This window comes from Porites lutea, chromosome 9, assembly GCF_958299795.1.
Source record: "Porites lutea chromosome 9, jaPorLute2.1, whole genome shotgun sequence".
Classification (NCBI taxonomy): domain Eukaryota; kingdom Metazoa; phylum Cnidaria; class Anthozoa; order Scleractinia; family Poritidae; genus Porites; species Porites lutea.
Window position 1 is genome coordinate 28,153,237 of NC_133209.1, and position 23,990 is coordinate 28,177,226.

Sequence of the window (23,990 nt, forward strand, 5' to 3'; positions counted from 1 at the left end):
CCCTTGCCTGTTTTTTTAATTTTAAAGGTGACAATTAAGCTAGCACCCTCTTTTACTAAATCACTCTTTGAAGTTCCTTGAATTTATGCGTCTGTTGAACCTCTTGATCTAGCTGCGTGTTTGCAACCACCATACATTGGCCGTTTTCATGCTGGAGGTGTATAATCCATCTCAAAAGGGTTATTTGTCTGATAATCCTTGTCAGATCGATAATCTGTCTTAATGTGAAAACAGCATTGTGTTTGGGTTAGACAATTTGTTCATCCATCTATCTGTAGTCTGCTACACAGCTGTTCTTTGTGTCGTCATGTAATGTTCAATTTGTGGTGAGGAGCACTGCATGACAGCACAAGCCATTTAATGGCTGTGTAGCAGACTATCTATCCAGATGCACTTTGAGGACTTTTGTTGGAGATGGACAATTCATCTGTAATGTGAAAATGGCCGTTGTGTCATGTGGAATGATGAAAGCCAAGCATCTTCTATGTTCTAGTAGACAACTCATGAGACAAGTAATCATTTAAGATATTGTAATAGCGATTTTTATAATAACCTGCGGTTTTCTAATGCAACTGGTATTCTGCAAAAAAAAACCATGTGGTTTATTGGTGTTGAAGTAGAGCAAGAGACGAGTGCACCCCCTCCTAAAAAAAATCCTGGATCCGCCCCTGCCATTCGCCCCTGAGCCCCCCATCACTGCTGTGCCAGCCCACATGCTTTCTATTGCTTGTGACATCATCAGTTTTAATGGTCAAGGACAACTTTGTCTGCTAACTTGTGCAGAGTGAAGAGATCTCTTTAAAACTATACCAGAATGAGCACAATTCAGTCAAGGGTACCATAGGAAAAGGCAAAAAACCAGGCATGTAACATTAACCTGAAAATTTCCATGAAAATCTTGTTCCTCTACCCACCTACCTTTCCTTTCATCTAATCCTAAGATCTAGCTCTCGTAAAAACCTTTCCCACCAAAATGAAGCCTACCAAATGCCCAGCAACAGAAAAAAACGAAGCAAGAAAAGAGAAAAAAAAGGGGGAGGAGAGGAAGCGAAAAGTAAAAGTCAAGACTGCTGTGCCACCTTTAAACCCAAAAACTATCTCAACATTTTGCTTCCTGTGCATGGCTGAACTTCTAGATCCAAAGGCTGCAAAGCGTATGACCCGTAAACAACTTTGTTGTAAGTTTTAGCTCTTAATAGAGAGATTGAGATTCACGTTAATGCCAAATGGCAAATGTGAATTTTTACCACGTTACCAAGTTTTTCCCTTAATTGTCCTTAACTGTTTATTACTTCAACTAAAAAAATAAGTAGTTTCACGCCAGTTTTATACATAAGAATTGTTCTGGACAGTTTTTATCTGCTTATTTTCTATTCTGAGAAAGTCTCAACTCGAATCTGGTGATTGCCGTTTGGTATAAACGAGAATCTTAATCTCTCTAATAGCACCACGGTGACCAGAAAACCACTCGACTAGCTTCAAAACGTGTTTTTTGGCAAAATCTCCAGTGGTGAATGGGTTAATTTTACCAAACTGAGCCATTTAACTCGTATAGTAAGAGTAAGTTTAAATCTACATTATCAACTGTTTCCTTTTACGATGGCCGTATTAACTGATGTCATAAGGCATGAATTAAGCCTGAATTTTAGTAGCCTTCTCTGCCCACTAAGTCACTCAGGGAGAGAGGGGCTGAGTGACTGAGCTGGCCGAGGAGGTGGCTGAAATTCAGGCTAGCCTGTTTTAAGAGCACAATTGCCCAAATTACAATAATACGGTTATGAAATGCTTTAGGAAAGTTGGATCTTGATTTTTCTGAATGTGAAAGGGAGGTAAGAGGCGAACCTGAAATGTAATTCTTGACTCTACCATACAAATAGTGCATGTCTGCAGAAAAGCTTTGTTCCAGGGGGATCATTACAATAAAATTGTCTGAGCAATTCAGTTACTCTGGAACTCAAACACAACCATACTACTCTGTTATTAACCAGATTCACATTAAGTTTCATTTTGTTCATCTCGGTTTATCTGTTAGGAGCATGTTACTTCCTCTTTGTTCATGTCCGATTCCTCACTATCTCTTTTGGACTCTTCACTGCCACCTATCTCTTCCTGGTTTTCATTGCTGTCTGGCACAATTTTCCTCGCAGGAAGAACTTTATAGAAAGCGTCTTTCCAGTCTTTAGATTCAGTGAAACGTAACAAAATCTCAAACACATGATTAACCACAAGCACTTTCCTAGAGTTTAGTTTGACAAACTCGGAGATGGGTAACTGAGCATGTGCAATGTCCCGTTCAATTGCCAGCTTGTAGCAGAGGCCTTTCTGGTGATTGTGATCTACGAGTCCACCAATAATGTACGCTTTGGATTCATCAACTTCGCTTAGAACATTAGGAGAGTCTGAAGTCAAATAGATCACGTCTTCTTTGGGAAATACTTCGCTATATGGCTCAGGCTTGATATGAATGTCCCATTGCTCATAATTGCACTTGATTTCGTTTAACTTTCTTTTCACTTTGTCCCCAAAGCTTGTGAGGTACAATTGAACAGGATGTTCTGCCCTGCGATTGACAGAATAAGTTCGTTGCACTTGTTTTAGAAGTTTCATCATATCACGGTCGCTCATCAAATCGTCAAAGCTTAAGTCTATGGCAATGCAAAGCGAAGAAGCTTCTTTTGAGGCCATTGATTTAAATCTCTTGGGAAATGCACCAGCCACATTTGTCATCGCCTCACTTCCGTCAGCCTTTCTTTCTTCTCGTAATTTCCTCTTTTCTTCCTTTTTTCTCTCTCGCTTTTCCTGCCTTTTAATCTTTCTTTTCTCCAAAAACATTTGATGCTTCATAAGTCTTTTCCTCTGTTTCTTGGACATTGTACCAGTTGTACTTGAGGCTTCACTATCGCGATCGTTTTTTTCAGAACAGGCCGCGTTCTCCATGCTTCATTTGAACCGACTCAGGAAAATAACTCCTCGCAAAATCAACAATACTTTTGTGCACTGAATTTCTTTCTGTCGGATCTGGGAATATTAAAATCTGAACAGAAAAAGCAATATGTATCAAAATTCGTCCTCCATTTTGAAATAGACCACAATTCTTTGAAGGCATGCTAGTTCCCAGGAGACCTCTGAATAAATTTTGGCGCCTGGAAACGACACGAAACAAATCAACGAAACAACACTGCAAACGTTTTCTTTCTTGGCATTCAAAAGGTAACTTCGACGGCTAAAAAATGGCAGGAAATATTGAGCAACACATACAGAACACTTTACTTCAAGCTACCAAGGTAGTGGAGGAGCAAGTGGATTCAGAGCTTGAGAAACTCGATCGTATGACCACTGATGAAATGGAAGAACTTCGCGAAAAACGGTTGGAGCAGCTGAAAAAGTACGAAGAACAGAAACGGGAGTGGCTTCACAAAGGGCACGGCCAATACAACGAAGTTGCCAGTGATAAAGAGTTCTTTGCTGAAGCAAAGGACAGTCCAAGGCTAGTGTGTCACTTTTACCGTGACCGCACATTTCGTTGTAAAATCGTCGACAAGCATTTGTCCATCTTGGCGCCAAAACATATCGAGACAAAATTTCTGAAAGTGAACGCAGAGCGCTGCCGTTTCCTGGTCCAAAAACGAGACGTTCGTGTCCTCCCGACTATTGAGTTGTTTAAAGATGGGAAATTTGTCGATCGCATTGTAGGCTTTGATGATTTGGGTGGAAAAGATGATTTCAGTACTGAGATGATGGAATGGAGAATTGCCCAATCTGGTGTAATAAATTACAGTGGAGATCTCAGTGTACGACCGGATCAAGCCACCAAGAAAAGTACCACCACGATACTGAAGAAATCCATTAGAAGCCGCAGAGATTTAGATGATGACGAAGATTCGGAAGATGATGACTAAACTGCATGACATGCCGTCATAGATCATCATAATACTCGCTACAAAGACATATTTAAATTAACCCAAGTTGAGTGCGAACTTTTTAACAGTCTATCATAGGAATATGAAGAGAGGCAAAAGGAAAACATTTGAACCAACAGTTCACGGTACCCATCCCCCTTCCCCTTTCCCAGGTGGGGGACTCACATGTAATAAGGACAGGAAAACTCATCTTGAACAATCAAAATCTGCAATTTCTTGCCCTTTTCAAGACAACAAGCATCCCTGTCATATTTACATGACAGTTCCCCGCAGTAAACAGTACGATGGTGAGCACAGGATTTCTACCAGCAGATTAATCTTAGTTTCGCACTTATAAGTGGACAGTGAATGACGTTTATTAACCTCCCCCACCCAAGAAAAATATTCCTCCAGAAAAGCTACCATTGTCCCCCCCCCCCCTCTCACCCTCCCCGGGATGCACTAGTGGCCAGTTCCGGCTCAAATTGGCTTTATTTTATGACACAGCTCACTTTTACTTGATCAAAAGAAGACTTCCTTTGGCAAAAGCATTTCTGAAATGTTTATAGTTTTCAATTTAAACAAACTGGACAGAAATTAGCGTGCAACAGCCACTTTTTGAGCTCAAAACGAGCAAAACTCCCGATTTTTGCCTGGTTAAGGTTCAGCGAATGTGTACCACAGTTTATACCCAGTCTTTGCAGAGAAAACATTTGTTCATTTTTAAAATGGTGGCAGCTTAGTCGGCGTTACAAATCCTGTGAGTCTTGCCCTGGGGATCGTGCTAAAAAAGTGAAACATTTATCTAGTCCCCCCCTCCTGGGCTAAAATTTGCCAACAAAACTCACCAAATCCTCCGCTTTGCCGGCATACATCCCCAGGGTCAGGGTCAATGCATTATTGATAGACAAATCCCTTAGTCAACTTTCAAAGTTGGTAAAAATCAAGAATGTGCTATAGAACAATTTTTTGCAAAAGTAAGAGGGCTTTTAAGTGATTTATCAAGCTAAGTGTCAAGTGGTGTAAGGCAGGCTTTGCTCAACTCGCCATGAATCTGCTGATTGATAGCCAGTGGATAAGCAAATCAGAATGTAGGATTTGCAACAGCATACTACAGTTGAACCTCTATATAGGACCACCTATTCAAAACACTGAAAGTTTCCCAATAAAAGCCCTATAAAAATATTAGAACCTCTAGTAAATGATTAGTGCAACATGAAACTGCATATATCACAACTTAAAAAGAAAAAAAAAAGTAGATTTGTCGGTTTCTCTTCTCAGAAGAGACACGTGGATCAATACTAGTAAGCGACCACTAAATCTCTGCATTTTGGTTGGTCACTTACAGGAAGTTCAACTGTAGAAATTTTTGAGAAGAACATGATGCTTTTTTATTTTTTAAAATACATGTTTTGATGTCTCTTCACCAGTTACAAAATATTTGTATAGGTAATAGCATGATTTGTAGTGATATTTGGCATAAATACCACGAGTGATATTTCAAAATTGTTATACGTAATTTCACGAGCCGATAGGCGAGTGAAATTTGAGACAATTTTGAAATATCATCAGTTGTATTTATGCCAAATATCACGTACAAATCATGCTATTATTTGTTTATACTACTACCCGCAAAAGGTTTGTAATTTTCACATGTAGGTATTTCAAATTAAGCTGAAATACCACTGTCTAAACCAATAAAATTGCAGAAATTTCTCATGTAGTAGTATAATATTTGAAAAACTCCTTGAATCTTTTGACCAATATTTGTCGAATTTATTGTTTTACGTTTCCTCCCTTTTGCCCTAATTCACATCAGGAAGCAAAAAAGCATTGTAAGCCTGCAATAATCCGTTGAAGGAAGAAATTCTATCAAAGTTATCAATTTTGGTCAAGAATCGCAAGTCGCTGAGGGCAAACAAGTTGGCTACTTACATATATGGTTGTAGAACTGTTGAACTCAGATGGGCCTCCCAAGAAAATGAAATGGGACTATGGGACTTAAACCTACATACATACTGTCAAACACAGCCATCTTTAGTTTCATCACACAGCGTGACAACATTAAAAACTGCTGTGTATTAGACTAGTCAAACCTCCATGTGCGACCACCTCCTGTGAGATACCACCCCCATAAGCGACCACCTATCCAAAACACCAAAGTTTTCTCAGTCAAAGCCTTATAGTTTGTTTCTCCTAAACAGCTGCCTCTCATAAGCGACTGTGACCACTTTTTAGGTCGACGGTATTAGAATTTTTCATTCCTTCTTACCTCTGCTAAGTAACATGTAAATTTTCAGCTGTATATGTTAAACGTAACGATTGCAACGGCCGCTGAAAATTAGGAGGATCTGTATGAGAAAAAAAAAAACTCTTGCCACCCAGTCATGGTTGAGTGGATTTCCATACAAAATATCCTCCTAAATTTCTAAATATTGTTAAATCTTTCCGTTACGCATTTTCAGGCTCGATTGCCTGTTATGAATAAAAAGGAGATTTGAACCTCGCAATGCTTAAGGAAATATTTTACAACAGCTTGAAAATTTCGAAATTATCAAGGATTTGTATGGAAAGACTGGGTGGCAAGAGTTGTTTTCCCCATACAAATCTAGCCTCCCCGCAGACGTCCTTTGGGGTTCGTTTGTCACGCATTCATTCATTTTGCGTGACAAACGAACCCCAAAGGCATCTGCGGGGAGGCTAATACAAATCCTTCTAATTTTCGGTGGCCATTGCAATGGCTACTTTTGAGATATTCGGCTGAAAAGTTGCAGGTTAGCTAATTTCAGGAGCCCATTGTTATTTGGTCTTTCAGTTCGTGCTAACAAAATTTTCCAAAACCAAAAGCGTACCAGAGAGTTCTTCACGTGATCATTTTTTTAGTTTTGTCACAGGGCAACCAGTATTTTGGATAGTCTTTGCTTTCTTCCGTTTTATCTTTGGGAAATTTTAGAACCGTGCGTATCAAAGAAAAAAAACTGAAGCACGGTTTGACTTATCACGGATTTTCTCTATGATCTCTTTTGTTTTGTTTTGGGAACAATTACATATGGTTCCCGAACGCTAAAAATTTTGCGTGGGACGTTAAAAATCACCCAGGGCTCTGTTCGGCTCAAACAATAGTAGTCACGTGATATGATTTTTCCACCATTTGTTCGCGCGTTGAACTGATGAGAGGCTCGCGCCAAAACCAAATATCACTCACTATCTCACCGTTTGTTTCACGTTCGCTGCATTTGTTTACACCGTAGATGCTTGGAATCCTCTCCTGTGGTTTGAATGGTCTCTTTCGAAAAGCCTGAGCTCCGATCAATAGCTAGCAGTGTGTTATGAGACGTAGATCCTTGGGCGATCGAACGAATTGAATGAAATATTCAACCTGGACGCGCTGGTCATATAATGTAAGCATGTTTTCGTTGACACATTTACTGGTAGACTGTTCGAAGACAAAGTTCATTTAAGTTTACTTTCCTAACTCTTTTCTTCATGATTGTACTTCTCGTGGTGCTTCTTGTTGGCATGTTGCTAGAAAGGTTGGATATTTTGTCGAGGCATGCAGTAGCCAGTGAGCATACCTCGATCTTACACTGGGTGCTGTGCATGGCTAAGTAGAGCTGTATAACTTATATGCTTATATTTTTTACTATGCTTACTCTTTATTTTTCCAATTGTCTTTTTCCAAGATTTTTCTAAATTAAATCAAATAAACTGATTTATTTAGGAAGCATTTTATTTTGTAAATGGACAGTTCTGTTTTGAAGAATCAAATACAGGAACTCTTCTCAAACAATGGTCATTGACCAGAGAGATCACTAAGAAATAAGAATTTATCCAAAAATGCGGTACACAACACTGATTAACATACATATCTGAAAATTGTCGCTTATAAAATTCTCGTTGAGGAGGTAATATTTTTCCTTAACCCTGGAACAAATCGCTTTAGCCATTTCAGAGTCCAAGCTGAACAATTCTTGGGGTTGAATCTTAATTTGACTTAAGCTTAATTATTTTCTTGCACACTTCTCAATTTCTTTCTTTTTTATATTTCTCAATCGTAAATAAATTTCATAGCTGTTATGAACTGAAATATTATGACTTACAAGAAAACAGAAATATTAAAAAAAAATCACTAGAATTTTGTCGCGACAAAGTGCATACCATCATAGCTGCAAAGTCAGCCCCTCCTGCCTGCTTCATTATCAGCTCTTCTTGTTTGTTACTTGTGGAGCGAAGGACACAAACATACTTTATTGCGCTTATTTAAGGCCGTTATGAGGATCTGTTTTAAACCTGAGACTGCCAAAATTATTGGAAAGACTCATGAAAACTCGCTGTCGAAATTATGGGACGAGGCGAAGGTAAGATTCGAAGCTATGCACTCTCTCAATTTTGCTTCGTTGGAAAGTGTTTCAACCGAAGTGAAGTAACAGCGTTGTCTCGTTGTATTTTTGCTTACAATCCGCTTTTAAAGCCTTCATCCACGGACATGTTTTTTCCATAATAGGCTCTAGATGCTTTACCGTTTACAAATGTCCTAGTTTTCGTGACAGGAATTGTTTGGCATTGATATTAGAAAAGACATCTAGTGCTAGAATCACCATTTGTAGACGCCATTGTTGTGTTTGCTGTTTTCGATCTCCTAGGATGACTGCCGGTGGTTTGCCTCCATCCAAGCAAGATAGTACAGCTCAACAGATCGAAAATGTCGGAAATTTGACAGGGGAAGTTTCTGCTAAAGATCCTGAGGTTTTGCATGACACACGCTCGCAAAAACAGGCTTCAAAGAAACGACCTCAAGAAGACCATGCGGATACAACAAAGGATTCGACCTTAGCTACAGCTCATGAAACTGCGAATAATTTTGTCGGTGTTGCTACAAGGAGCAGTACCAGACCAGCTAAAAGAATAAAATCATCAAACTCTTCGTCAAGTAAAGCAGGAAACCAAGGTATGATACCTAAAATTATTACTTTGGCCATAAACAACTTTCACTTCGCGACGGCCATTTTGACTTTGCATGCAAAATTGTCATTAGAACATGAGAACGTGCATCACTCTTTTGGTTGAGTACGAAAAATGTTTTTCTTTTTTAAGAAATTTAAGATTTTTCCATTTTCTTACCGCTTATCGTATATAATTCAAAATATTACATGACGGCAGTTAAAATTTTGTGCTTGAAGGACTTTTGTTTATTGATTGAAGTAGGTGTAGTAGGAAGTGTTACACGTTGCAAATCTAGCACACAAAATATTTTTTTCTTTCTTACTAAATTTCTGCTTCTCTTTCTTTATGAATTTGATTGAATGCCATAAGGGCAGCAATAATTCTTTTTTTTTTTTTTTTTTTTCAGAACGGAGCAGTTTTATTTCAAACATTTCTAAGAATTTTTGAAAACAGTAATTTTTGCTATTTAAATTTTGGAAGATGTAACTTTTGAGGGCTTGTCATGAAGTGTAATTTATTGAAAACCCACTCTCTCTCGTCTCATGATGGATGATTTACAATGCCCAGCTAATGATTCCCAGAAGTTTCATAAATGTGATCTCTGCAGTATGTAATAGTATAGAAGTAATGAGAAAGATGTTTTTTTCAGTCAGTGACACAGGCATCTTGGGAAAAAAAATGCACTATTACTCCCTTTTTATAGGAGTCCAACCTATGATCTTTTTTATTAGTAGTCCAGATGCTTAACCACTGAGCTCTTCCGAGCCACCCATGTCACTGACTGGCATCTTTCTTGTGCATTAACCAGGCTTAAAATTCACCATCACATTCCTAAAAAATATAATTAGGTTACTCACAGGGGGACCATCCAAACTGTGCAAGGCATGGTGATGTCACACACATCATTTGAACTCATACATTTACTGTATTTTGTAACGGCCGCTCTCGGCTTGGTTTAAGTGATCTGGAGAAATGCTACATTAAACACAAGTTTGCACCTTTTGATCCCAAATGTTGATGTAAGGTAAGAAAGATGAATAAAGATTACTTACCGTATGATTTTAGTGTTGTCTACTGCATTTTTGTTGCATTTTCAGTTGCTTGAAACTGATACCTGCGACTAATACATAATAAAATCATGTGATTTTATGATTTTTTGATGCCTTGAATAAAACCGTAAGGTTTTATTATACATGTATTAGTCGGGGTCGTTTCAAGCGACTGAAAACACCAAAAAAACACAGCAGACGACACTAATATCATATGGTAAGTAATCTTAATTCATCTTTCTTACTTTACATCAACATTTTGGATCAAGAATTGCAATCTTCTGTGTTTAATTGAGGCATTTCTCCTGATCACTTAATAAAAGCTGACAGCAGGCATTACGAAATACAGTAAAATTTACCGTATTTCACATGTCATGTGTGACATCACGATGCCTCAAACTGTTTGGATAGTCTGCCTGTGGGTTACTCAAGTTTGCAAGCAACTTTGAAAACAGAAAAGGATAACAATACCATTTGCAAGAAGAACCTGTCTTTTCTCAATATTTGTTGATCAGTGTTAACCTTTTGAAAAAACCCACCTCACCTGACCATGTAAGATTTGCAATTTTCCATGTTATCACAACATACCGCTGCCTGGTTAGCTCAGTTGGGAGAGCGCCGGTCTGCCAAGTGGGAGGTCGCAGGTTCAAACCCCGACCAGACCAACACTCAGGGTCTTTACATAAGTGAGGAGAAAGTGGTGCCTTTGTAATGACATCTGCAAATGGTTAGACTTTCTAGTCTTCTCGGATAAGGACGAAAAATTGCAGGTCCCGTCTCACAGCACTTTCACTGATTTGTTCTTGTGGGACGTAAAGGAACCCACATCACTATTCGAAAAGAGTAGGGGTCGTAGACCACGGTGGTGTGGCTAACCTTTACGGGTTGTGGGATTGGGTAGGGATGGCACCTTGCATGGGACCTGAGTCCCGTTCGTGCACGTTCCCTCTGGGCAGACCTGTGTCTATTAAAGCTGGTAAATAAATAAACATGCCTTTTTCACTTGTTCACCAAAACTATTCATTATCTTTTCACCAGTGATCGTACTATTTAATGGTTTTAACTTACTCTTTGCAGACAGTAATGGTGCTAATGAAGGAGTTCCAAACTCATCATCACCTCAGGCAAACAGGAGGAAGAAACCACCTAAAAGACAATGGGAATCGTGGGGCAAAGCAGAAAAGGATACATTTTTTGAGGCTTTACACGAGTATGGAAAAGATTTTGACAAGATCTGTAACTTTATCGCAACAAAGCACAAGCGAAGGGGTGACCCCCCAGCACTGATTAAGAACAAAGATCAAGTGCGACATTTTTATTATCGTACCCTAAATAAGATTACAAAGTATCTTCCAGCAGATCAACTCAGTGAAAATGACAGTCACAAGAAAACGGTCATTGAATTAAAAGGATTGATTTGTTATGGAGAGTTACGTAAGAAAACTTGTGGCTGGAATGACAAACATGGAAAAAAACTTGAAGAATTACTCAGTCATGGCACAATTTCTATTCGCAGTAAGGGACGAAATTTCAAAATCAGAGCACCTGTGTGTCGTGCCCTCAAACGGCTGACATCAGCAGGGCAGAGCAAGGAGGAAAGTGAGTCTCAGTCCCTTGCTTTGCCAAATAAGTTGACACTGGAGTTTCTGCCACATAATCATGCAGCTTGGGCTGTAGTACAAAGGTTGTCTAAGAACCCAAGGTTACGAACAACGATGCCACCAAAGAAACCATTAAGTTTGATGCTCAATTTTCTGTCAAAGAAGTGGCGTGTTGTATCTAATAAGACTCTAGAACCATTGGACATGTGTATTTTTATTCCACCTGATTTTTACATCAACTCAGACGCCGAAAAACAGACAGTGTCTCCACTGTACAAAGCGTCATCAGTTGAAACGTGTTTAGTTGAAAATGTTCCTGCAACCGATGCCATTAGAGGAGGAGACACAACACAAAATAATTCACCATCTTCATTGGTAGAAGAAAAATGTTCTAGGGCTACTGATTCTGGTTTTCAAGGGATCTTACCAACAGAACTCCAGGAAAAGACTGTACTAACTGAAGAAAGTAACAGATCTTGTGACCCTACAGAGAGACAAATTCAATGTGCAACTGTTACTAACAGTCAGACTGACAAATCAGAATCTTCTGAAATGTGTAATGGTGCCACAATGACATCAAACTCTATTGCCAAATTGCCAAAGGAGGATAAACCTGAATCTTCTGATAAGGGCCCTCCTAAATTTTGGACTTCAGAGACATGTGCAAATATTACATTTGGAGAGATTTTTTGCAAACTTGGAAGACCACCAAAGTTAAAGCTGGAGTATACATGGCGTGACATTGAGGACAATCTTGCACCTTCACAAGTTGCAGTTTCACTGTCAAAGCTTGTGGATGTGGCAGCAGTAGAGTTTACCAAAACAAAGGAGAGCAGCAGAGTTTCTAAGGCAGCTTCAAAACTTACCAACTCTGCATCTGCTAAGAGCAGTTCACAGCTAGCAGACAAGGAAGTTACCCCGAAAGAAAAGGGAGGGTCTAAGGCGAAAGGACCTACTACTAAAACAAACCACAAACTCCCATTTATTCTACCATCTGCTGTTACAACGACTGCACTGACGTCAAAAAGTGACACTGTTCTCTCTGACCTCCAGACACGCCCCAAGGTACCCAGGATGCAGAAACGACATCAGAGACCAAATGTGCATAGAAATATTCTGCCACGTCCAGTTGCTAGTCCTAGTTCTGTTCCGCCTGGAGCAGTTGCAGTATCTTTTATTCCACAGCCTGGGCAAACTGTAGGTACCATTCTTGCAGCAGGAGTCAAAACATCATCAGTAACTATGACATCTCAGTCTAAAGCAACAGTGTCATCCAAGACACAGTCAGGTGTGTATTTTTGTGTATATGTTTAGTCATTCGTTCATTTTACCTCTCTCTTTTACTTGAACACAAGTTACTGCCAATAGCTATAATTTTGTGTAACAGTAGATTTGCATGATAGTGTCCCAAGCACACAGTTTCAGAATGTCTTGCTGGCTTTGAAGCAGTCATCATTGTGGTCCATGAAGTATTCTGCTCTTGCCCCACTCACAAGAAACATCAAGTACTGGTGATTTAGTTTTTTTCCTTTGCAAAGGGCACAAGTGTGTCTTATAATGTTTAGTTTAGTGAATTGGAAAGTTATAAGCTTAGTATTTTACATGTATATATATTCATTGTGAGGTATTTTGACTTTAAGTACTTTTGTTTCAGGAACAGCAGGTTGCTCTGATCACCGTAAAAGCTTAACAGATAATTCTTCACCTCAAACAGCTGCAAGAAGAGCATCAGCAGAGAATGGCTTTTCAAGAGAAACCTCTGCTAGTCTGGATATGGAAATGTCAGGATTTACTGGAACAGATCTTCTTGAAGTTGTGGACCAGTTTATGGGTAGTTCAAAATCACCAACTGATAATGTTGCTATGACATCAAATTCTGTAGATTCCATCATTGGCCTTGCGCTAGGGACAGCATTGGATGGCAGTGAAACAACCACGGCAATCACAGGACTTAATGAAGATTCAACTTCATCTTACTTAACTTCTCTTTTGAATTTAAAACCTTCAAATCTAGACTTAACAGCACAGCCGATTAAAACAGTGGACTCAGACACAGCTTTAAGCATTTCTGGAGTGCATGTAGAGGAGCTGAATTCTGGAATTGCTGGTGTTGGTGTTTCCTCGAGCATTACCAGTCCAACACTGGAAAATATTCTATATCCAGTTTCAGAAAGAGGGCAGCGTTCAGTCTCTACTGCTTCTGATGTGTTTTTCAGCATCACAGAGCCCATAAGTAGCATTGTAGATTCACAGAGCCAGCCAGAAGCACTTCGTGATAAAGAGGCTTCACCAGTGTCTTCATTGTTGTCATCCTCAATCACTCCACAGTGGCTCAATGGAGAGGTATTACAGTAGTTGTAGTGGCAATTTTAGTCCTCAAAGCCTTCACATGAACATGGGTTTTCTATGCATCGCTCTTCCTGCTTTCCTTAAACAGTACTTACAATGTATAAAGCATCTGTTTAAACAACACACTTAGTATCTTTGGTGATCTTTAACTTCCCTAACTCTTACAACCTCTTAATTTGATATTATTAGGCAAAAATAGATTCAACAGTTAACTTTCACCTTGCAGACACCTCTCTACAATGAACACCCTGATAATACGGACAGCAGCTAAATCCGTGGCAGAAAAATTTATTATGCCCATTTGACTGAAAAAAACTCCTGTTATTATAGACTATCGCTAATGAGGACACTAACTCAATGTCCCAAGAGTGTCCGCTATAAAGGTAGTTGACTGTAATGACCTGTAGGGCAAGGAAGAAGATAAGAAACCAAAGTATTTGGGTCATGCACATAATATTTACTATTTGTTCTACATTTATTGGAAACTGGTTAAGATCGAATCCATTACAAAATTGAGTAATTTTAATTTTTACTGGACAAAAATCTTTGACCAGAATGATTCCAATCATATTGCATTCCTTCTTACTTTTTCGAGGGCTATTAACCCTAAAGTCCCATGAGTGACCAAAAAGAATATTCTTCTAACGATGTCAATACGCAATAAAGAGGAAATGTTGCACGAATTAATACATTGATCAGGTGACAGAAAATGCTTTGACAGGGTTTGCATAGTCTTGAAAAGTCCTTGAATTTTAGGGGAAGTCCTTGAAAAGTCCTTGAATTCCATTTTTCCTTGAAAAGTCCTTAAATTTCTGTGCAAGTCTTTGAAAAGTCCTTGAATTTTCTTCAACTTTGAAGGTAGTGGCCTGGAAAGAGTTTTTTTATGCTTTTCTGTTGTCCAAGACAATATAAATCATAGCTCAGAGAATTTAAAGGTTATTTACTTAAAGTGCTCTATGTCTTATGCAATAATTAACTATCAATTTAAGACCGGTCAACTGAAAAATGTAGAGAAGTTGGTGGAGCAAACAGTTCAAGCCTTAAAGTCTTATTAGAATAGACTTATAATGAACTTTGTTTGATCTTCAAACAAATTCTCTCAACTAATATAAGGAAATGTATGGAGATTGGTTTGGAGAATTAATATTTGGATATTGGAGCTTAAAGGGTTTATGTAATAAGTTATGAAATAACTCCAAAGAAAAGTTCTTATGGGATAACAAACTTCAAAAGCTTCAAATTTTACAAAATGAAATCTAACGCATGACGATTTTACCTTAGCATAACTAACTACGAGAGAACGACAGGAGAACTGACAATTTGACTAACAATTTGACTAATTTAACTGTGACAATAGATGGATCGCAATGCACCAATTACTGATGACCAATAACATTGCAATGTAATTGACCAATCAGACCAATAATCAGAGTACAATACCATCAACTGACATGATACAACTCACTTTGACACTGAAGATGACTACCGCACAGGTTGTCGAAACGTCAGTCACTGTCAACAACAACAGTCCTATTCAGGACAACGTTCACTCGGACAATCAAACTCAACCTACTTTTGAAATGACTCCTAGGTTCAAACCTTTCACACGATTTTACCTGTGTTTTCTAAATTCCTGTGAAATTTAAAATTTATTTTCTTGGGCTCCCATAAGAACCTTTTCTTTGGAGTTATTTCATATAACTTATTACATTTTTAGAACTCCAACTTGAAAAGTGTAAAAAAAATGCAATATGGCTTAAAATATTCTGGTACAAGATTTTTGTCTTCTGAAAATTAAGCTTTTTTCTGATATATGTCAGAACTTAAGAACATACATCTACATTTTTGGAAGATTATAACATTCAATCCAATAATATTTTACAGTGTGTAGTATTTAAAACAGTTTCAATTCTAACTTTTTTTTACTTCCTATTTCATATTATTTATTTCTTTATGCTATTTTTTCTCTTTGTTATACAGCCCTCAAACTTTTCTATAGGCAGCCTATTAGGTAAGAAATGTTGTCTCAAAATATGTGTTGGGTTAAAGTGAAGAACAGCTCCCAAAAACGTGTTTGCCAACATTGTTCATGTAGCCAACAAGTCTGTAATGTCTGAAAATTGTCTAAAAACTTGTTGGCCAACAGTATTCATGAAGCCAACAAGTCTGTTAAGTCTGAAGATAATCTAAGAGACAGTTAACAATATATCCAGAGTGAGCCAGAAATGTTTGTCTGCTGTTGTCTTTTAAGTAATCAACTGCCATTCCACTGTTGCAGCTTGTTGGACATCAGTTAGCCAATAGTGGGCCTACAGCAGGCCAGTTGTTGGCTGACAGTTTTCCAATAGTCAGCAAACAAGCTTTCTTGTGAGCTCTTCTTTACTTCTTCCAAAATGTTGTGCATATACATGGGTCAGCATGAACATGTTGACTTCAAAATTTCATTGAAATGGTGAATTGTAATAGCTCTTAAACTGATTTGCATTTGAAATGTTTTTCTTCTGTTTTTTTTTTAAATTAAAGTTGATTACACTGGTAATGTTAAAAGAGATACATTTTTCTACACTTCGTTTTTAGTTTTACTGGGATCAAATTAATACAAGTTACACATAATTTAGATATTACTCTATTCCTTCCTGGCAGAGACCTCTTTTCCCAGGTATTCAGCAGATGAAAAAGAAAGAGATCTTTCATTTGCCGTAGGCTCAAATGGACTTTGTTGAGCATGTTCCGCAGTTGCTTGTAGGCTGAACCAGTACTTCTCTTTTCTTCCTGTTTGCCTAATACCAGGGAAAAGAGGCCTCTTTCAGCAAGGAAATTGTTCTGTATTTTGAAAGCAGTAACCACACTACAGAGCTTACTAGTTTCTTGTTCAATAAAAATGATGAATGTTTCTTACTGATTTTTTTTCTCATGACATTTGTTCCAAAAGACAAATTAAGCACATCACCAAGAAAAGAAGACAAGTCAGTTTGCTTTGAGGTAAGAAGAATGGTAGTATCTTCTACCGAACTTACCTATAAATAAGCTCTCTATTGATTCTAAAAACAAATGTCCTGATGCCAAAGGAACACACAGTAAGTCTGCACACAAGCCAGGTGACCCATCAGGCTGATTGATGCTGATTGACCAATAACCAACTTTCTTGGAATGTATTATTATTTTCCTGTAATCCGATTGGTCAGCTGTCTTAGTGGCCCCAGATACAGTAGTCGCCCTGTAATTAGGAATGAAAGGGTTAACAGGTTACCTATAAGTGCTGGTAGTGGTGGTGGTACATGTAATAAAAAGTGAAATTGGGTTGATCAAATACATCTAACTGTGACTGAGAGTCACCTCGCTTTCATCTGCAGCTTGATTGTGTCATAATATTCTCAGGCTGTCTAAAAGTTTTTAAGTAGTAGGCTGACAATGAATAGTAGGCAGCTTTGGAAGTCACACCAAAGCCACAAGCTCCTGAGGGCCAAGGCATCTAGGGACATTTTGAAATTTAGTCTCGGAAATGCCATTTCCAGGAGTCTACAAGAGGTATTTTCCCCTGCAGACACCATGTTGTTTCATCAGAATACACACACGAATACAAGACTGGGAACGACACTGTCAAAATGTCCCAGGCGTTCCACAACATCGCACGGTTAGAACATTTCACAGATCTAAACCTGTTTAACCCATTCGCCCCTGAACCGCCCGTAACCGCCCGTGCGGATCCAGGTCCTTTCTACCCTTTGTGACGTCATCAGTTTTAACGGTCAAGGACAACTTTCTTCGGTACCTTGTGCAGAGTGAAGAGATCTTTCAAACCATACCAGAATGACCACAATTCAGTCAAGGACACCGGAGAAAGAAGCAAAAAACCACGTGACAAGGACCTGAAAATCTCCATGAAAATCTTGTTCCATTACCCACCTACCTTTCCTTTCACCTAATCCTAAGATCCTAAAAGCTTTCCTAAAAACTCTTCCCACCAAAATGAAGCCTACTAAATGCCCAGCAAGAGAAAAAAAAAATGAGGCAAGAAAAGCGAAAAAAGAAGGGAGGAGAGAAAGCGAAAAGTAAAAGTCAAGACTGCTGTGTCACTTTTAAACCCAAAAACTATGTCGAAATTTTGCTTTCTGCGCATGCCCGAACTTCGCAAGCTGATATTTTGCATCTGGATCAGAAGGCCGCCAAGTGTACGACCTGTAGACCGGTTTGTGGTAAGTTTTAGCTCTTTATAGCACGACAGTGACCAGAAAACCACTTGACTAGCTTCAAAACGCGTTTTTCGGCAAAATCTCCAGGAGCGAATGGGTTAAATATATGTTCAATGTCATTCAAAAATGGGCAACAGATGCTTTACAATTTTATTCGATGGTGCTTATTTTTTGTTAGCAGTTATGGTAGAAGGATATGAAGTAGCCGGCAGTTTTGGCTGGCTACTGACCCTTATTGACAGCCCTGATATTCTTAGTCATGACTATGATTATTTTTTGGCTTTTGTTATGCTAATCATGCTGAAATCATTCTTTGTTGTTGTCTACAGGAGACAAATGGAGTAAGTTCATTCAAGGACCCATCTCAAGACCCTTTGATCAGTACTCATCACCTGCTAGATGTAAGTTTGGTGTCCTGAATTAATAGTTGAATTTTCAGCTTTTGGTAAACCAACTAATAATATAGACATGTCTCGACAGTTACTTCGTCTCGGGTTTGTATATCTGTCTCGAATTCTCCCAACCACTCTCGTGTTTATATCAGGCTATGCAAACACAGAAAATATTTCCTATTGCTTAAATAGCAACAGGCTTTTTCTCTGAACAGCTGATGTGAAACAAGGAAACTTGCTGTTTTTGATGTTTGATCTATCCTCCACTTTAGCATGGTATTAAAGCTCTGTCAAGTTATTGGGCTTTTAGCCTCTATTTTAGACAATTAACATCTCTTTTTGAAGAATAGCTTGGACAATCAAACAAAATGTTTTGTAAACAAGATCGGACCTAGGATAACAAGCTTTTTCGCTCTTAGTGCTTTTTGCTAAAGTGAAACCCTGTTCATACAACCACCCAAGGTTTATGAAAGCTTTTTTTTTTAATTTTTGGGCTAAAGCAATTTGGTCGTAGTGCAAGTTGCTTGCACAGCATAGTTAAACCTTCCACTGATGGGACATCCCATACAGACAAATACAAGAATACACATCTGGGCTCAAAATAATGGCTGGTCAGCAGCCAATGTCTGTTCAGAGCAATGAAATGAACGGCCAAAAACTTCACTTACCAGTCATGTTGACTGGTCACTCACACTCTCATTCTTGGAAGAAAAAACAGCCAAATCCTTACCTGTAAATCTTAGATTTTGTCTCTTTGTAAAAATACAATCACATTCACAAATAGAAAATTAAAATAAGGATAAGTGAAATTTTTTTCCCCAGTATTTTGACTGGTCAGAAACGAGACTTGGCTGAGCAAACATTTCTTAAGCCAGTCATTGTGTCCAGCCACCGTGCAAAAATAATTTTGAGCCCTCTACATGTCGTACAGAAAGACTATGGCATTGTAAGTGTAACGCTATCAATAACTCTTTAATGTACCTTTAACTTGTTTATGTTGCTTTAGCATTGTATCATGGAAAGATGGCCATTCGTTTTGCCCCCCTGTATAAACTAACACTAGTGTTGGAAGGGTTATCAAAGATTGAAGAATAGCAGGGAAGAACTTTACTTAACCAAATATTGGTAAATTTGTAAAGCTGGTAACCTTTTATTTTATGTTCTTTTACAGGCGGAGACAGCCTTGCAAGTAATGATGGATGAAAACAGTGTTGACTTTGTCAAGAAATTCCAAGATCTTACAAAGGAAATTGTTGGAGAAAACAGCAGCAAAGCAACCCCTACTGAGCTAACGTTCCCTTCCCTGACTTCCAATGAAGCTAACAGTCGATCCTCTGATGAAAGCAATAGTGATGGTTTAAATTTCAGGAGCATCCTGCGACAGCATAACGTGAATAGTAGTTAAGATTGTAACTCAAACCTCTATTTCTACTAGGCCAGGGTTCATATGAAGGTGAAGTCCTTTATTCACCTCCTAATTACCATGAGAAATGTGTGGAAAACGTTTAAGCCAGGGACATTGTTTTTGGTCAAAATTTACATGGCAAATTAATGTGTAGTTTGACTTAAAATACCAGTGAAAAACGCTTTTATGCAAAGATAAACGGTGAGTTGAATAGGCTGATTTTGATGTGTTAACCCTTTCACTGCCAGACTCCTAAGCTGGTTCTAACGTTTTTATTATCTCAAAGCCTGTTTCCGACTTGCATTGCTCGCTTGCTTTTGCTCGCTTTGTTAGCGTCCCTTGCGTCTTTGGCACTCATGCAGTCAACTTGTGGCAAGTCTACTTTTGTGGACAGAATCCTGCACTGTGACCATTGAAATAAAACCTCTTTGGAGGGTGTTTTAATTTAGTATTTTTTTCTAACTTTTGTGTCTAGGGACAAAATTCCGTGGTGTGACCATTCAAATGGCACCTCTTCAGCAGTACTTTCACATGGTGCTATTTATTTAGTATGTAGTTCTACTTTTGAGTTTGTGGACAAAATCCTGCGGTGTTACCATTCAAATGAGAAACCTCTTTGGCGGTTCTGTCACATGGTGACATTTGTTTTTCAGAATTGTGCAAAATGAAATTTGGAAATTTTGTGGAATTTTGACTTTGGCCACTTGTGGCAGTGAAAGGGATAACATTGTTAGTGGCTCTGAGGAATCACGTTTAGGTTCAGGGTTAAATGATTCATTCGTATTTGTTTCAGGTCTCTGAACCACTATGAATTTAAAATTGGCCTAATAATAGTAATAATATCAGCTGAGCCCATTACATTTAGTTTATCTTTTTTGATATCTGTTAAGGTTGCCGTTTAAGGGTAAAGGTCCCTGGCTTCTACAGTACTTTTATTTCATTATATTCCCTGTAGGCACCTTTTGGTGCTTTGCCTATCAGAGTTGATATTTAAGATGCCAAGTGTTATTTGAAAATTGATAGAGTTAGCCTTTAAAAGGAAAGGCCCTCTAATTATCCCTTTGTGCGTTCAAATGTTAACAAAACCATCTCGCGTTTGTTGGTGAATATATTTACTTAAATTCAATACCAACCCCGTGAATACATGTGGCTAGTCTTTTTATTCAGCTGTCTTATTGAGCTCAACTGGACAGTTCCTGTTACGATAACGTTTTTTTAAACAGGAAAGACATGTTGCCTTCTTTCTTCTCCATTTATTGAGAGTTCACCAAGTTATGACTCGTGGAAGAAAAATACTGAACTTATTAATGGTTAAAGTGATTTTTTGAGATGATTCCCTAACCTGGCGCTTATTTCTTATGGTTGTGATACATTATCCCCCCGGGGGGGGGGACACCCATATTAAAGTGACGGGGATGCTCGTCCTCTCGCTTTGGGGTGTAAATTGCAGATTTTGGTCTTCCTTAGGGCGTGTGGGATGGAAGGGGCACTATATTTGCACATTCAGGTATCGCTTAGTACTGTGCACAAAGAAACTTACAAAAATGCCCTAACACTGACCACACAGAAATGTCCCCTGGAAGTCAGTTAGAGCTTGAGCCACACCTGCATTGGTCTCCCTTAGGGGTTAATTTATATTTTCGCACGGGCATCCCCATCACTTTTATATGGGGGTCTCCCCGGGACATTATCCCTCTCACTCACACAGTGAATGATGGGAGTCTTGTAAGGTGGTGCTAACTTCCAAATCTGCTAGTGAGATCCTATGGTGAAACCATTCAAATGAAACCTCTTTAGCAGTACTTTCACATGGTACTATTTATTTAGTATGTTGTTCTAACTTGTGATTTTGTGGATGAAATCCTGTGGTGTAACCATTTAACCCTTTAAGTCCCAATAGTGACCAAGATCAATTTTCTCCTAACAATATCCATACACTTTCATAAGATAAGTTATGAGAATTGATAAAATGATCACGCAAGAGAAAATGCCTTGATCTATTATCAACTTCTCTCAACTAATTCTGTAAGGAAATGTATGGAGATCAGTTTGGAGAATTTTTATGTGGATAATGGGGCTTAAAGGGTTAAATCAATTCTCTTCAGCTGTACTTTCACATGGTAGAGTTAGTACTACTATTGGTTTTTCAATGGAATTTGGAAATATGGCGAATCTTTTGGGATCATTATACGTTTCTGGGAAACTGCCCATCTAACCCTCCCCTAAGCCATCATTTTGCCTTGGGAGTGATAGGGGTATCCAGACGTTGCTGAACCTGTAAAGGTTTATCTTGAGACAGTAGAATGGGTATAAAATCGGTTCTGTTTGAGACATTTCTCGCAACTTCTCTGTGTCACAACCATCGTTGGTTTAGGGAAACATATTCTTACGTCGACATCGAGACTTATAACAAAATTCATTGTTTTATCCCAAAGAGTCAGAGAGTTATTGTGCAAAATGCTTTTGATGTTAGAAGCGAATAAGAGAGATTTATATAAATTGTAAATAAGTAACTTAATAAAGAGGAAGAGCTTTTACATTGTTGTCTTCATTTACAACAGAAAATATTCTTCAACACCAACAATTTGATGAAAGTGTAAGTTTTTGTTGGACATCAGTGTTGAGTGCATAAGCCTGACTTTGCCATTGGTAAGTCGATGACCAACAATGTTGGTACGTTTAGATGTGCGTCTGACAATTTGCCATCCATGGATTGTTGGTCAACAGGATTTGGGACGCTTAGACCCGTTTCCAACATTGCCATCCAGACTTTGATGGCCAACAATGCTGGTACGTTTAGACGTGCATCTGACAAGTTGCCGTCCACAGGTTGTTGTTCAACAATATTTGGGATTTCTTAGACGTGCTTCCAACATTGCCATCAAGACTTTGATGGCCAACAATGCTGGTACGTTTAGATGTACATCTGACAAGTTGCCGTCCACAGGTTGTTGTTCAACAATATTTGGGATTTCTTAGACGCGTTTTCAACATTGCCATCCAGGAGTTGATGGCTAACAATGCTGGGACGTTTAGATGTACATCTGACAAGTTGCCGTCCACAGGTTGTTGTTCAACAATATTTGGGATTTCTTAGACGCGTTTCCAACATTGCCATCCAGACTTTGATGGCCAACAATGCTGGTACGTTTAGACGTGCATCTGACAAGTTGCCGTCCACAGGTTGTTCAACAAATTTGGGATTTCTTAGACCCGTTTCCAACATTGCCATCCCGACTTTGATGGCCAACAATGTGGTACGTTTAGATGTACATCTGACAAGTTGCCGTCCACAGGTTGTTGTTCAACAATATTTGGGATTTCTTAGACGCGTTTTCAACATTGCCATCCAGGAGTTGATGGCTAACAATGCTGGGACGTTTAGACGCGTTTCCAAAATTGCCATGTAGTAGTTGATGGCCAACACTGTTGGGACGTTAAACGCGTTTCCAATATTGCCATGTACCAGTTGATGGCCAACACTGCTGGGACGTTAAACGCGTTTCCAATATTGCCATGTAGCAGTTGATTGCCAACAATGCTGGAACGTTTAAACGCGTTTCCAAAATTGCCATGTAGCAGTTGATGGCCAACACTGCTGGGACGTTTAAACGCGTTTCCAATATTGCCATGTAGCAGTTGATTACCAACAATGCTGGGACGTTTTAAACGCGTTTGCAATATTGCCATGTAGCAGTTGATTACCAACAATGCTGGGACGTTTAGACGCGTTTCCAACATTGCTATCCAGAATTTGAAGGCTAACAATGCTAGGACAAGTAGATGTGCTTCTGGCATTGCCATTCATAAGTCGATGGTCAACAATGCCGGTACGTTTAGATGCGTATCTGACAAGTTGTCGTCTTCAAGTTGTTGTGCAACAGTATTTGGGACGTTTACACGCATTTCCAACAATGCCATTCAGACGTGGATGGCTAACAATGGCGGGACGAATAGATGTGCTACCGACATAACCATCCAGAACTTGATGGCAATGCCGGGACAGTTAGATGTGCTTCTGACATTGCCATCCATAAGTCGATGGTCAACAATGCCGGTACGTTTAGAAGCGGATCTGACAAGTTGCCGTCCATAAGTTGTTCAACAGTAGTAATGGGACGTTTAGACACGTTTCCAACATTGCCATTTAGAAGTTAA

At 38.9% G+C, this 23,990-nt stretch overlaps 3 protein-coding genes across 4 annotated transcripts; 2 read left to right on the plus strand and 1 right to left on the minus strand.

Moving 5' to 3' along the window:
* Positions 1 to 1,615: 1,615 nt before the first annotated feature.
* LOC140949240 (tRNA methyltransferase 10 homolog A-like) lies at positions 1,616 to 3,008 on the minus strand. The gene has a single exon (XM_073398468.1). It carries the CDS (start codon positions 2,935 to 2,937, stop codon positions 2,029 to 2,031), a length of 909 nt encoding a protein of 302 aa, XP_073254569.1. The 5' UTR covers positions 2,938 to 3,008; the 3' UTR covers positions 1,616 to 2,028.
* A 144-nt stretch (positions 3,009 to 3,152) lies between these two features.
* LOC140949241 (thioredoxin domain-containing protein 9-like) lies at positions 3,153 to 5,303 on the plus strand. The gene has a single exon (XM_073398469.1). It carries the CDS (start codon positions 3,231 to 3,233, stop codon positions 3,897 to 3,899), a length of 669 nt encoding a protein of 222 aa, XP_073254570.1. The 5' UTR covers positions 3,153 to 3,230; the 3' UTR covers positions 3,900 to 5,303.
* A 1,758-nt stretch (positions 5,304 to 7,061) lies between these two features.
* LOC140949237 (uncharacterized) lies at positions 7,062 to 22,369 on the plus strand. Of its 2 annotated transcripts, none has more exons than XM_073398466.1 (8): positions 7,062 to 7,300; positions 8,543 to 8,847; positions 10,970 to 12,781; positions 13,148 to 13,836; positions 15,823 to 15,853; positions 16,775 to 16,824; positions 18,365 to 18,436; positions 19,599 to 22,369. In XM_073398466.1, coding segments are annotated over exons 1-8 (3,195 nt in total). In that variant the 5' UTR covers positions 7,062 to 7,298; the 3' UTR covers positions 19,833 to 22,369. The 2 variants fall into 2 exon arrangements, with proteins under 2 accessions (XP_073254567.1, XP_073254566.1); XM_073398465.1 differs by lacking the exon at positions 7,062 to 7,300 and adding an exon at positions 8,064 to 8,257.
* Positions 22,370 to 23,990: the final 1,621 nt, after the last annotated feature.